This window comes from Podarcis tiliguerta (genome assembly GCF_965153285.1).
Source record: "Podarcis tiliguerta genome assembly, chromosome: 14".
NCBI lineage: Eukaryota > Metazoa > Chordata > Lepidosauria > Squamata > Lacertidae > Podarcis > Podarcis tiliguerta.
Genome location: NC_139547.1, coordinates 28,382,903 through 28,397,604, shown reverse-complemented (window position 1 = coordinate 28,397,604; position 14,702 = coordinate 28,382,903). Strand labels below are relative to the sequence as shown.

At 49.0% G+C, this 14,702-nt stretch overlaps 1 protein-coding gene across 4 annotated transcripts in view; it reads left to right on the top strand.

The window, feature by feature from the left end:
• ANPEP (alanyl aminopeptidase, membrane) overlaps positions 1–14,702 on the top strand; it is a 31,876-nt gene that overhangs the window by 192 nt on the left and 16,982 nt on the right. The window contains exons 1-3 of one of the 4 annotated variants that reach the window (XM_083411932.1): positions 8,412–9,024; positions 12,331–13,168; positions 14,274–14,416. In XM_083411932.1, the coding sequence (XP_083268058.1) occupies positions 12,510–13,168; positions 14,274–14,416 (802 nt within the window). In that variant the 5' untranslated portion in view covers positions 8,412–9,024; positions 12,331–12,509. Of the gene's footprint in view, positions 1–8,411; positions 9,029–12,330; positions 13,169–14,273; positions 14,417–14,702 lie in introns of those variants that run through there. The other 3 variants (XM_083411933.1, XM_083411935.1, XM_083411934.1) reach the window with 3 other exon arrangements.

Sequence of the window (14,702 nt, the reverse complement as noted above, 5' to 3'; positions counted from 1 at the left end):
TTTTTCTCATTCTTCAAGTAAATCAGAGTTGATAAATGGAAAGAAAGGGTTGTCAGGACTGGAAAATATGAAGCTGTCATGCTTCCTATTTTGGCCAGTTAGTATTTGGGGTTATTTATTCATTTGTTTGACTCATTAGTTGCCTGTTACCCAAAGCCCTATGAGCAACTTAGAGCACATTTTAAAATGTAAACATAAATGCATTGGAGCAGCTTGCAGGATGCAGAAGCTTCTGAGTTGCTCAGGTGTGATGTGTGGGAATTGATGGTCAGCAGAGGAACAGAGGAAGCTGTCTTATACCAAGCCAGACCAATGGCTCATCCAGCTGAGTATTGTCCTTTCCTTTCCCTACTACATGGAGAAGCTAAAGGGGAATGAACCAGGGACCTCCTGCATGCAAGCTCAGTAGCTATGGCCATTCTCAGCAGTTGCTTGGGCCACTCAGACTTGTGACGCCTTTGCTGTTTACTGAGGTCGGGGTGGCATAAGTGCCCTCCTTTTGCTGCCAACTATTGTTTCCCCGTTGTATTACTTTATTTTGTTCGGCTGTGATAACAGGGCATTGATGGATGACTGGAAAAAAACTTTGAGCACTTCCTGATCTGAATCAGCCAGGGTGACATTTGAGCAATGTTCAAAACAGAGGATAAGCCCTTTTACAGGCAGTCAAACCCCCTGGACACGTCCCAGAGTGGGGAAGAGCTGCTTTTTCTAAAACAGGATAGCCAACTGTTCTCTTGGCACTTTGCAGGGTGCAGGTTCATCAGTGGTGCAAGCAGGCATGAGCAGCCATCTCGGCATAGTTCAACTGCTGTTTCCCTGAGCTGTCTGTCCTCAAGGGTTCCCGATTTGCCAGTGACCCTGAGGAAGCCCATAAAACAATTCAGCAGCAATAATCAACTGCATCACGAACATATATACTCTCCTGATGAACATCTTATCTTGCAGGCTTGGCAAGTGTTGAGTGTGGGGCAAAGGCTGCTGACTGTGGAACTTGCTCCGACAGGAGGCAGAGATGGCCACCAACTTGGATGGCTTTAGAAGACCATTAGACCAATTCACGGAGGAGAGAGCTATCTGTGGCTACTAGCCATGATGGCCATGCTCTGCCTCCACTGTTGGAGGCAGCAATGCTTCTGAATCCCAGTTGCCGCAGGATGTGCTTGTGCACTTCTGCTCAGTTCCTGCTTGTTGGTTTCCCACAGGCATCTGTGAGAACAGGATGCAGGGCTAGATGGGCTATTAGCCTGATTCAGCAGGCTCTTCTAAGACCATTAAGGAACCTATTATAATAATAGGTTTGTTTTTATGATGCATAAGAGCATAAGAAAAGCTGACTTCTGGGTCAAGCCAGTCTAATCCGGCATCCTGTTTTCTCAATGGCCAACCAGATGCCTTAAAGAGAAGCAGCCCACAAGCAGGACCTGAGTGCAACAGGAGCAGCTCTCCACACACACGATTCCCAGCAAGTGGTATGCAGAGGCTTCCTGCTTCTAGCCGCCATGATTAGTAGCCACTGCATTGCTTTGTCCTCCATGAATTCCTCTGATCTCATTTTAATACCTTCCTGGTTGGTGACCATCACTACATTTTCCGACAGGAAATTCCATAGCATACCTATGCAGTGTGAAGAAGTCCTTCCTTTTTGTCTGTCCTGAATCAGCTTCATGATCCCAGCTTTCAGAACTCCCTGCTCACTTTCCCCCACACCACTCCTGACTTATGCCACTCATCTCCTTTCTTACTCACATTTTCTTCAAAAAGAAGCCCCAATGTAGAGCCTTTCCTCATGGATAGCTCAGCAGGTTAGAGTGTGGTGCTGATAATGCCAAGGTTGCAGGTTCCATCCCTGTATGGGGCAGCTGTATTGCAGGGGGCTGGACCACATGATCCTCAGGATCCCTTCCAGCTCTATGATTCTATAGGGGACTTGCTGTATCCCTGTAGGGAAGGGCTGCTAAGGACCAGCCTGCTGCACCCGTATTCAACTATGTTTTTCTCCAGGTAGGCCTGCTGAAATTAATGGACAACCTAGTATTGTTCATTGAAGTGGGTCTGCTCTGACTAAAACGCAGTTGAATATCCCACTGTTTCCCACCTACTTGGATGCAGAGTCAGAGCCTCATTCTACAGGGAGCAAATCCTTGACAGCAAACAGCTGGAGTTATATGCAGCTGCAAGGGAATGCATGCATGTCCTGCTTTCAGGTTTCCCATCGAGACATCTGGTTGGCCACTGAGAGGACAGGATGTTGGACTAGATGGGCCACAGCTTGACCCAGCAGGGCTATTCTTAGGTTCTATGTTCTTAAGTGCCTCAGATCCTTCTATAAAAGGAGCTCTGGGGGAAGGGAAGGGGGAGAAACACTAGAGCGGTCAGCCGACAGACTGGCTTGGATCCCTATGGAGCCAGAGGCAGAGGGGGAAAATCCTGGAGGAGGCACCTGGGTGGCCACTGAGCTGTGGTCCTTGTGTGAAGAATGGAGGCATCCTGCGTCCCTGCAAGGGCTAAGCACAGACAGGGAAGCAGACCTGGCAAAGTGGGGAGGTCCTGAAAAAGAGGCTCAAGAGGGTTTTCCCCTTCTTCCTGCTTGCCCCAGAGGAACGTTGAGTCAGAGCTGCCAGGAAAGGAGCTGCTTTGCTTGAACAAGGAAAGTGAAGGCAGCACTCACTCCTTGCAGGAGAGCCCTAGAGTGGCCTAGGCTGGAGGTTTCAGGAAGAGGAGGGCCATGAGCATGGGGCCAAGTCCAACATCCACCATCATTTTAGCTGCTCTTTTCTGAACCTTTCCTAGCTCTACAATATCCCTTTTGAAGTGCAGTAACAAGAACTGTATTCCAAGTGTGTTTGTAGCATAAATTTGTATAACAGCATTATGACGCCAGCAGTTTTATTTTCAGCCCCTGTCTTAATGACCCCTACGTATTTTGCTGCTTTCCCCTCCACAGCTGCCACACACTAAGTTGACATTTTGAGCTTTCACCACGACCCCAAGATCCTCGGGTCAGTGACCCGCAAAGCATCTATGTGAAATTAGGATGTTTTGCCCCAATGTGCGTCACTTTTTAAAGTTGAACCAGGACAGAAATCTAAACAAGCAAGCAAATAAAGGTGCTGCATGGGGAATCTGGCCACTGTCTGGACTTGTCCTTAGTCAGCCTTCCCCAACCTGGAGCCCTCAAATGCCTTCAAATGTTGGGAATCATAGAATTGGATGGTTTCCCAAGGGTCATCTAGTTACAGCTAAAGAACCCCTGACACGTGGCCATCCAACCTCTATTTAAAGGCTTCCAATGGAGGAGAGTCCACCATTTCTGAGGTAGTCTGTTCCATGGTCAAGCAGCTCTTACCGTCAGAAAGTTCTTCCTAAGGTTTAGTCAGAATCTCCTTTCTTGTCATTTGAATCCATTGGTTTGAGTTCTACACCCTGCAGCAGCAGAAGACAAACCTGCTCCGTCTTCCATGGGACAACCCTTCAGATATTTGAAGATGCCTATCATTCCTCATAGCACTTGGTTTCCAGACCCTTTATCATCTTGTTCACCCTTCTCTGCATAATTTTCCAGCTTGTCAATATCCTTCTTAAACTGTGGTGCCCAGACCTGGACACAGGACTCCTGGTGGGGTCTGACCCATGGCAGAATAGAGCAGTACTGTTTCTATTATCTGAGGTATTAACTACTCCTCCCAGTTTGGTGTCATCTGCAAATTTGAGAAGCATCTCCCCAATTACTTCATCCAAGTCATTCATAAAGATGTTTAACAACTCTGGGCCCAGGACAGAATCCTGTAGCACCCCAGTTGTCATTTTGTAGGATGACAAAGAACTGCTGGTGGGCCCTCTTTGGGTTCAGTCAGTCAACCAGCTACAAATCCACCTAACAATAACACATTGCCAGCTTCTCTGCAAGGACATCATTGGAGACTTTGTCAAAAGACTTACTGAAAGCATCCCCCTGATCCACCTTTCCACATAATGCTACTCCCCCTCCCTTCCTGTTTGGCCTATTCCTTTTGAATAGGTTATACCCCTCACTTACTACATTCCAGTCATGAGATTCCCATCGTCCCTGGTCACTGCCTTTCTAAAATAACCAGAAGGGCATCAGGCTAGGAAAGGCTGTGCCACTATGCCACCTTGGAGAGAGCACTGCCAGAAAGGATGTGCAACTTCCAAGCCTAGCCTAGGAATCAGGCCCACTCCCAGCACCTGCCCCTCAAGCCCAGCCCTCCTTGCTGAGAGGACAGGAGGGCTTGGGAGGCTGCCAACTGGAACTGGCACACAGGGTGGGGGCACCCCATCTCTTTCGCTCTCTCCAGTGCTTATAGAGAGCTGCAGGAAGCAAACCTGTGCCAAGTCTGGCTGGTGTTTTCCCAGCTAACACAGCTGGGCTGATTACCTGTTTTCGGGTGGGACCTTTGTCCCTTTTTATGACACCTTTATTCACCCCTGCCCGAAGCTGCTTCTGCCTCCATCCTAGGGGTGCCTGGAGCGCCTGCAGGGGCGCCTATTCCTGGGTGGATTGATCCCAGGGGTGCTGCTCTGCCACAGAGCTTGGGGCAGCAGCCGCTCCTGCCTCTTATACTCTTATGCCCCGCGCCCACCGGCTGGGATCAAGGATCCCGTGTCCCTCAACCCGGCTCCTGCAGGTTCAGAATTGGTCTTCTGGTCTCGATCCTGACCTCAGACCCAACCGTGCAGCAGCAACAGCGCCGGAAGCGACCCGCCCCAGCTTCTGCACCCCTGCTCTGAAAGAGGGGGCCTAGCCCAGGATCTTGGCCGCTCTTTTTGTGTGACTTAGTCCGAGAGCAAGGAGTCAGAAGAAGAAGAAATCCTCTCCACGGGACAGATTTTCCCATGGGCTTGGCAGCAAGCCTGGCTCAGCCCTCCGAGCCGCCTCTCTGGAAGGCCGGACCTGCAGCAGGACCACCCGCCTCCCTGCCTGGGTTAACTCCTCGCCTGCTAAAGGCGGGGATAATTTTTTTTGCCTTTTCAGGCTGGGATTTCTCTCTCTTTGACCCCGAGCAAGCAAGCTCCCTGGGTCTGCAAAGGCAGCGCTGGGCACAGCACCCGGCTCCTCTTGCCGCATCCCCGCCTCCTCCTCCTCCTCCTGCGTGGGACCCTCCCTCAGTCTCTGTTCCTCTTGAAAATGCTTTAGACCTGGTGTGGCTTTGCTGCTAGGCAGTCCGCGCTCATGGTGGAAATTTTATTTTTATTCATTTATTTCACAAAATTTACACACTGCTTGATTGTTAAAAAACAGTAAAACCATCAATAATTACATTAAAGCAATTCTATTCTAAAACTTCACAGAGACAGAAAGGGTTAAACTAGGTGACATCGCAGGAGGGTTATGATTGGATCTCAAAGGGGGGAGGGAAGCCCAGGGGCGGTCAAATGGATTGGGCTGTCCTTCCCCTCTCCCCACATCCTTTCTCTAACCCAACCCTCCATCTCTTTGCTGCAGAGAGAACTTTCAATGGAGCATCTCACAAGAACTGACCCATAAGATGTCTTAGTAACTCATGCATCTTCATCCTGAGCACAGCATAGGGGCTAGGGCAGTGGCTCTCAAAGGGGGTGGTGTGCCACACTTGTGTGACAGGAGAGAATGGCAAGCGTGGCAGGAAGAAACCAAGGAAACCTTGAAACATTTCAGTGTAGTAGAGTATTGTGTTCATGAGGAGAGTTTGTCTCAAATGAGACCCGATATAAATGAGATTACCTGGCAAAAGCACATTGAGTTTGTACACATACTTAAGGTACATATGTGAGAGGCATGTTTATAATTATATTTTGGGAATGATGCATGTACTTGTGTAGCTGCATTGTTTTATACTTTCTGGATGCCCCATGATCATATTTTAAAGTACTTGTGTTCTAGCAGTGCTTGGTTTATAACATAGGAGTCGTTTCTTTTTGGTTTCCAATGTATTTCTTATCAATTAAAAAATCAGTGTGGTGCAAGCATTTTTTTTTTTTATTCTGAAAGTGTGGCTCTTATCCAAGTATTGTCACCACCACAAATATTTTTCTTCAAAGGAAATGCCAAGATCATCATAGATCTCTCATGCCTTGCCAAGTTTGACACTAACCACAATTTGTGTTGGTGCTTAAAACACAGACACTGTCGTAGGATTAATTACAGGGCGCTAAACATGCTTAGTTAACTCAGCACCCATATAGGGAACAGAACTGGACCCACAGCTAGCCAGGGCTGGGCCATATTATTGAAGGTTTGGAGTCTGCATCTTTCTGGAATGTAGGCTCCTTGGGTGCAGAAACCCTTTGGTTGTGAATCTCTCAACCACAACATGCCCCTTGACAAAGCAAACAATTAGTGAAATCTCACCCCTGTCATGAACTCACCAGGTTTTAAGCATGTCAGCCTCCCTATCAGCATTCTGGGGAGGATAATATTTATTTACCTTAAAAGGTGGTGGTTAGGACCACTGACATAATGCACCTGAAAATTGCTTTGTAGATAGTTGCTAAAGATATCCATTTGCATAGAAGTAGGCAGGTAAGAGAACATGGAGGCAACCTGTTATCATTTCCTATATCCAGCTGCATCAGAGTTTTTGCTAAGTCACAGTTCTGGAGTGACTCACCAACCATTCACTGGCCTCCCACAACCAACCGCTTGAGGGTTGGGTCTGAAATAACTAGTTTCTGAATAAATCTATTCCCACCGCCACTCCCCACAAGAAAAGTGGTGCCAGTTATGACTTTTGGTTATGCTCTGCTATCTTCCCTACATACTCATTAAATATACAAGTAGTAAAAAAGACCCCAAGAGTCACCTAGCCAGATGGGTGCAGGAGCCCCCTCTCCATAGTTCACCAGCAGTTTTTCTTCAAGCTGTGGCATGGCCAGGCAAGAGCTTGGGGGGACTTTTTCAAGCAGGTCATAAACACAAAGGCTTTCCCTGGTGCTTATCCTGCACACCTGCTACTTAGAAGTAGACTGCCTCTGAAAATAGGGACTCCATTTAGGACCTGAGAGAGCTCTCCTTCTATTCCACAAATCTGTCTAGTCTTCCCCTCTCCCCAAAAAGCCATTTAAGCTTTCAAAAGCTTTAAGCTTTAAGCTTTTGAAAAGTTAGGTGACAACAAAGTGTTGGATTCTGTTTGTTCTTCAGTGGAAGAAGGTGGCTGTCATGCTCTAAAGCCTTTTCTGCCTATGCTCTGTAACTTTTCTTGGTGTGAGCACACTTGGCATAAAGGGGGGGGGGCCTGCTCTCTCCTGCTCCCCAGCCTGGTCTGTGAGAATCCAGCCAGTCAATGGCCCTTTCCATCCTGGCTCCAGTTCCAAGGGCTGGGCTTCCGGGAGATGCTTAAGTTGGTGGCTATTTCCCAGCTCCTGATGTGCATGGAAGTCTGAAACTCAGCCTGGTCAGAAACTTAGGAACTAAAGGGCTGCAGCCAGTGCTAGTCCTACTCAAAGTAAGCTCATTGAAATTAATGTACACAACTTGATCCTATTGATTCCAACAGGTATATTCTGCGCAGGACTTAGCTGGCTACAGCCCAGAGTAAGCTTTGCCCCAGATCTTCCTTCCCCTGTGGTTTCCAGAAACTGGTATTCAGAAGCATTATTGCTTCTGGCCGTGCCGGTAAATTGCAAGTTAAACAAAATAAAGCAAGAAGAAAATGACTTCTTTACAGACCGAGCTGCGTTTCAAGCTTTCATGGAAATGAGGAACTGGGGACTAGTCACCAGCATCAGGCTCACAGCCTGTACTTGTTCCACTAGCCAGCCAGGCCCCCTCCAGGGGCACGTCCTCCTCACAGTTTGTGGCATGACAGGGCTTCGAAGGAATTTCCCTGTGGTCACCTTCTGCTCCCCCACTTTCCTGCCAAGGGATAAGAATAACGCTTCCAGCCATGGACACCAGCTAGGAAGGAGCTGCTGTGTCCTGGGCAGGGAGCACCAACCCACCTGCCTTCTTGCCTGCTATACAATCTTGCTTAGACCAGGTACGTGTGTGTGTGTTGGAATCAGGCCTTAGGAGGGAGCTCTTTTGATTCCCCCAGGGAAAGATCTGTCCATTTTCCCCATAGCCCTTTTTTGGGGGGAAGAGTCAGTTCCAACCCTCAGTAGTCCTAGTGTGTGTGGGCTCTAGTGGTGATGGCACTCCTCCTCCCCATTAATCCAGCCTTTTAAATAAGTAGAGCATTACCTGTTGTTGTAACAACAGCCTTGCGAGGTGGGACAGCCCTGCGAGGTGGGCTGCTAGCATCTCTGTTCCACAGACTAGGATTTCAAGCTGGGAGAAAGCAACTTGCCACTGAGTCCCTGGCAGAAGGAACGTGTAGATCAAAGCTGTGATTTCTGGCACTTTGGAGGCAAGGCTGGTGCAGCCTGCCCGAAACTGGGCCCTGAGCAGGGAGAGGAGCCAGAGGCGAGTCCCCCCGCTGGCTCCTTTTCTCTAGCTCTCCCTGGGTGTGCAGCGAAAGCTGCGAAAGCTCGGAGCCCCGGGATCCTGCAGTCAGAGGCCCTGCAAAATGACCCCGAGGATTCCCAACGTCCCCTCCCCAGAAAAGGGACCTCCACTTCCAGGCTTCCCCTTCCTGCTTCCAGCACTCAGGAGCCTCCACCCCGCTCCCCGCTGAAATCCTTTCCAGATGTGACAGTCTGGCAGCTGGAGAGGAGGTGGGCCCGGGGTGTGTGTTTGTGCGTCCAGCGTTGTGGGGCAGAGTTGAAGGCGCAGCATGAGCCTGGGACAAGTGTGGGATGACAGAGAGCGACTGGCCAGGACAGAGGCAGCCTCCTCGCTCCTTTCTCTCTCTTGAGCCTGGTTTCCTCTGTCCCGCCCAGCAGCCCAGGGGTTAAGACGGTGAGGGATCAGCGCAGGGCTGGCTACTTCCTTCGGAGCTTTGGAAAGAGCCCTCTCCTTGTGACTGATTTTGGAGAGAGCAGCCGAGAGCAGGCCAGGCGCCGTGGGCCAGGAGAACGCCCCAGCCTGCTCCAACTAGGAACTCGGCTGTGAATGGAGCCCAGCCTGGGGATGGGGGAGTCAAGGTGAGTAGGCAAGCGGAGGGGTGTGTGGGATCATCCAGCGGATGATGACGATGATGGGGTCTCCGCAAGGCTGACGTGGGCTCCCAGGTCCCTGTGCCCCTGGGCAACCCAGATAGGCGGGGTACAAAATAATAAATTATTATTACTATCCGGAGCTGCAGGAGCAGCCCGGAGAAGGAGCTAGTGTTTATATGCCCCAGAGCTCTTAAATCAGTGCCCTTTGGGGGGCCACAGCACTCGCTTTTCCAAACGTTGTTTTTTCCTGAAACATGCCTGAACATAGCCTTCCCTGGTGCCCTCGGTGTCTTTTGGACTTCCATCAGCTCCAGCTAGCACAGACACCGACACCTGGGACCAATGAGATTCGTAGTCCAAAACATCTGGCGGGGAACTGACTGGGAAAGGTGGCTTGAAACGTCTTTCTCCCAGGTTTTGGGGAGAAATAAGGAACTTGAGATTTTAAACAAATTTTGGATTGTCCCAAGCCATACATTCCTACTAAGAGGAGACGGTTCCCGCCCCCAGTGAGATGTCCATTGCCCCCCCCCACCCTGCCGTGCCCACCATTTATAGCTTTTTCTTATACATAAGGAACTGACTGTTTTTCAACTCATAACACATTCTCAATCCTATAAAGCCATATATGGTTTAGGTTCAGGCTGTCTGAATGACCGTATTCCCTCATCCCAACCTGACTGGGCTCTTCCGGGGAGGGCCTTCTCTTGGTCCCACCACCCTCATAGGAATGCTTGGTAGGGACGCAAGAGATGGCCTTCTTGGTGGGTGCCCCTTCCTAGGGAAATTAGACTGATTTGCTCCTATCTGTCCTTCTGCTGACAGGTGAAGACTTTCTTCTTCCAACAGGCTTTTGGGAACTGGCTGTTTCTAAGGAAAGCCCTGCTGCTATAATGTTTTTATTGCAATGATATCTCTCTCTGTGTGTTTATTCCATTAATTCTTAATTGATTTTTAAATGATTGTTAAGTTCTATGTTTTTAGCTGTTTCTGCTTTAGCTGTATACTGCTTTGAGTCCATGTCAGGGAAAAGGTGGAGGAATAATAATAATAATAATAATAATAATAATAATAATATACAGCTGGCCAATTTTGACACTGTCCTGTGCAGGAGATGGTTAGCTTCTGCCTGCGCCAGGGTTTTGTGGCACCTTAAAGACTAAAGAGCTCGTTTTGTCAGATACATGAAAGAAGGATGACCCTAAGTTGCAGGCACATATATACGAGGTTGGGAAAGGGATTGTGAGCAGTGAGGTCAGAAGGAAGTGTTAGACAAACAAAAAACGTACAGAAGATTACTGGTATACGTATTAATAGAGGCTATTCACTCAAAAAGTTCTTGATAACACAGGCATCTTGGCACTCATAAGCCAATCAGCACATGCCATTCATCTAAAAAAAGAACTACCTTTGTCACAGCAAGTGATAGCACTGCACCTTTAATGAACTGCAATTCAGTGGTTTCGTATTGCAGGCAGTTCCTTTGAAACTCCTTTGTTTAAGGGTAGCTGCTCTACAGCCAGTTACAGAGTGTCCTGGAAGGAGAAAATGTTCCCCTGCTAATTTTTAGTTATTGCCATTGCTGACACCAGAGTTCTGTCCATTTATTCTTCTGAGTGGAGACTGGCCTGTTTGTCCCATGCAGACTCTAGAAAGGCACAGGTGGCAGATGATGATATGCAGATCACTCCAGACAAGGCGAATTAACCCCTCATGTTGCAGATGACATAGTTAGGTCCTGTAATAATGTTGTCAGAGTTGTTGAGGGCAGGCACCGGAGAGGGGTGATCCTGTAGACATAATGTACTTAGGCTTTCAGTAAGCTTTTCCTTCACTGAAGGGATTGCGAGGAACTCTGAAAGAATCTTTGCAAAATTAGGTGAAAGGATATTAAAATGACAAATGTTATTCGGAGTAAGTGAAAGACGAATGCTGGAGGAGACATCCTAACTTAATATATTCGCTTATGGGGTCTGAACCAGCAGTGACTGACCAAGAAAGAGATCTTGGGCTTGTGGCAGATAATGTGATAAACATGTCAAGCTATTGTGTGGCAGCTGAGAAAAAGGCAAATTCCATGCTAGTGATCATTAAGAAAGGGATTGAAATATCAAATATCTTCCCATGGAAGATGGAGTGAGCTTGTTTTCTGTCGCTGCAGCTGGTAAGACCAGAACCAATATAGATTCAAATTACAAGAAATTACAAATTACAAGAAATGAGATTTTGACTAAACATTAGGAATAACATTCTTTTCTTAAAAAATTAGTTTTTATTAAATTTTCAATTTTTACATTTCAGAATAAGCATTTTACATACATTTAAATATCCAGTGACCTCCCTTCTCCTCCTTCCATGGTTCATTGTGCAAATCTTCCATTCCTGCATATTTTGCTATAACTGTTTAAATCAGTTCTCCATTTTTACATTGTTCAAACATTAACCACACTGCTGAATTTAACTTAATGCTGCCAGCGTTTTCAGCGGTGTGCAATTATTTTCCATATATTCAATAAATATGTTCTACTCTTCTTTCAATATATGTTCTTCTTCTCTTATTCTATGCGTTAAACCTGCAAGTTATGCGTATTCTAGCATCCTAAGTTAACAATCTTCTTTACCTGGGACCTTGCTCACTTTCCAACATTGGGAGTAACTTTCTGACAGTAAGAGCTGTTTGATAATGGAAAGGACTACCTCGAAAAGTGGTAGTCAAACCTTCATTGGTGGTTTTTAAACAGAGGGTTGGGGACTCTTTAGCTGTGATTCCGGCATTGGAGGGAGTTAACCATGATGCTATGAAAAACAAGACTGCCAATATAACAATGCTTTTATTCCGATCTATGGGACGAGCACACTTGGAATATGCTGCCCATCTCTGGTCACCTCGCCTTAAAAATGCTGTTGTAGAGTTGGAAACAGTTCAGAAAAGGGCAATCAAAATGATTGAGGGGTGGAGCAACATCCCTATGAGGGAAGATTACTGTGGTTGGGGCTTTGTAGAGAAAGTTTAGAGAAAAAGGAAGAAGAGGAATGATAGAGGTATATATGAAATTACACCTGATCTGGCAATAGCATTAAAATCTATGGATGACCTCTATCCAATGTTGGGTGATTCAGGTGATTCCTGCATGGCCTTGGGGTTCCTCCTAACCGCCCTGATTCTAGGGCAGATGAAAGGAAGGATTCACACCCACCCTGCCCCACCCTCCAGGAGTGAGAGAGAGGCAGGTAAAGATTGCATGCACTTTGAAGCTGCTGGCTCTCAGTTCCCCATTAACTCTCCCACAGGGCCAAGGGAAGAAGTTGTCTGCAAGATTGGGAAGCCTCAGTGACCTTCGCCCATCTCTCAGCTGTTTGATGATTAACTAATGAACCAGGATCAGTAAAACCCCAGAGCCCACATATAAGAGGCCTGCAGGTCCTTGCCTTCTCTTTCTCACAGATTCTCTCTCCTGCCATCCTTAACCATGGCCAAAGGCTTCTTCATCAGCAGGACGCTGGGCATAGTTGGGATCGTTCTTGCGGTTGCCGCTGTGGCCACCATCATTGCTCTGGCGGTTGTCTATGCAGAGGAGAAGCAGAAGTCAAGCAATGATGTGTCTGACCCAACCCCATCTAGCTCCATCTCTACCGCCACTACCACCACCAGAGCTACCGCTGCTACCACCACCAGTGCTGCCACCCCCAGTGTTCCTGGCACTACGGCCAACCCAAACGACCCTTGGAATCAAATGCGGCTACCCAAGACCCTCGAGCCCGTGCACTATGATGTCACCCTGCAACCCTTCCTGACCCAGAATGCTCAAGGACTCTATGTCTTCACGGGCAACAGCACGGTGCAATTTGTGTGCCTGCAGCCCACCGACCTCATCCTCATCCACAGCAAGAAGCTCAGCTACACCGAGCAAGCGGGGAACCTCGTCTCTCTGCGTGGGGTAAACGGGTCCACAGCACCAGCCATCTCTCGGACCTGGCTGCAGGAGAAGACTGAATACCTGGTGGTGCAGCTTAGTGGAAGCCTCCAGCAGAATGCGTCCTATGAGCTGCTGAGCAGCTTCCGTGGGGAGCTGGCGGATGACCTGGCTGGCTTCTATCGCAGTGAATACATGGAGGATGGGGTTCGCAAGTAGGTGGAACTGTGTGTGTGTGTGTTTGTGTGGTGGGGCAACCCTACAGTTCTATGGTTCTATGAAAAATACAGTTCCTGCAGCCAGTCTCTGTGTCTGGGAAGATCTCTGGACAAGCCTGGCAGGGTGTGAGTTGGGGAGGCTATAGACATGGGATTGTGTTATCAGCATCTGAAGCAGGGGGGAGGCCAGAGCCACCCCTCTCTGCTGCCTGGCACCCACCTGCCCTCAGGACAGGCTGGGCTTTTCCTCCCACCTGGCACCAGGTCACCAACCCTGCAGCTCTGGGGCAGCCACAGAGATCCCTAGCACCTGGAGGAAAATCCACCCAGAGTGGGCCATTGCAGCAAAGGGTGGTGGTGCGGATGAAGGCAAGGGACTCCCCAGCCATTTGTACACTCCAAAGCTTCTCCTACCTGCCCACAGCTACTTTTTCCCTTTTGCAAGTCCCTGATGTGTCCTCCCTAGGGCCTCTGTAGAACCCCAAACCACAACCACAACCTGTTGTTTAGTTTGATGTGGAGGTGCCCCACCCAGGGTGGCTGATCACGCATAGCCCTCTTGCCACTCCTTCCTGCTTGCCTTATGTTGAGAGGAGACCAGTTTACAGGAGAGCAAAGTGGGACGGATGTGACATAGCACCGTTAGCAGGGACCTGGTGCCACTGTGGTGAGTGACTAGGTGGCATTGCTTGAAAGTCTCCAGAGTTGAGCTCTGGGACTGCCCCCCCCCCATGAAATGCCCACCCCCACCCCAGGGTAATGGCCAAATCAGGCCTGGAACTTCTGAGGTTGGGATGGAGACTGTTGCCACCTGACTCAGAAAAGGGGCTATGCCCCCCACGCCCCTGCTCAAGAGCTCCAGGTACTCCCCACCTGCACCCAACCTGGGGAGCTCCACCCACACCTACCTCCTCCCATGGTGGGTGTTTGCATTGCAACTTGCCTTGAAAATACCTGGGCAGCTAAGAAGCAAGGCAGACCCTGGAAGACACCCTGGAAGACACAAGCCCCCTTGTCTCAATAAATCAGGAAGACATGGCATGGCAGGTGGGTGGGTGGACCTGGGTGAACATGCATTGACCAGCCTCTGTCCTCCTCCCAGGGTGGTGGCCACAACGCAGATGCAGGCGGCTGATGCCCGGAAGGCCTTTCCTTGCTTTGATGAGCCGGCCATGAAGGCCACCTTCAGCATCGTGTTGATCCACCCATCTGACCACGTGGCTCTCTCCAACATGCCTGTGCAGAGTAAGGGGGTGAAGGGAGGGTGGGGCAAAGGGACTCCTTTTGGTGGTGGTGGTGATCCACACCTGCCACTTCCTCCTCCTCAGTTTCCATCTGTGTTCATGACCGCCTCCCTCCTCTCCCAAGAGATTGCTGCTCTTTCCTTGCATTGGTAGAAGGGCAGGAGGGGAGAGCCAGACTGGAAGCGGGAGGAGACTGAGGGGGAGCTTTCTGTGCCCACACTGGGTGCCCATAGGTACTGGATGATGTTCCCATTATGCAGAGTCTGGAGTCGGGACATGCTTTGGGC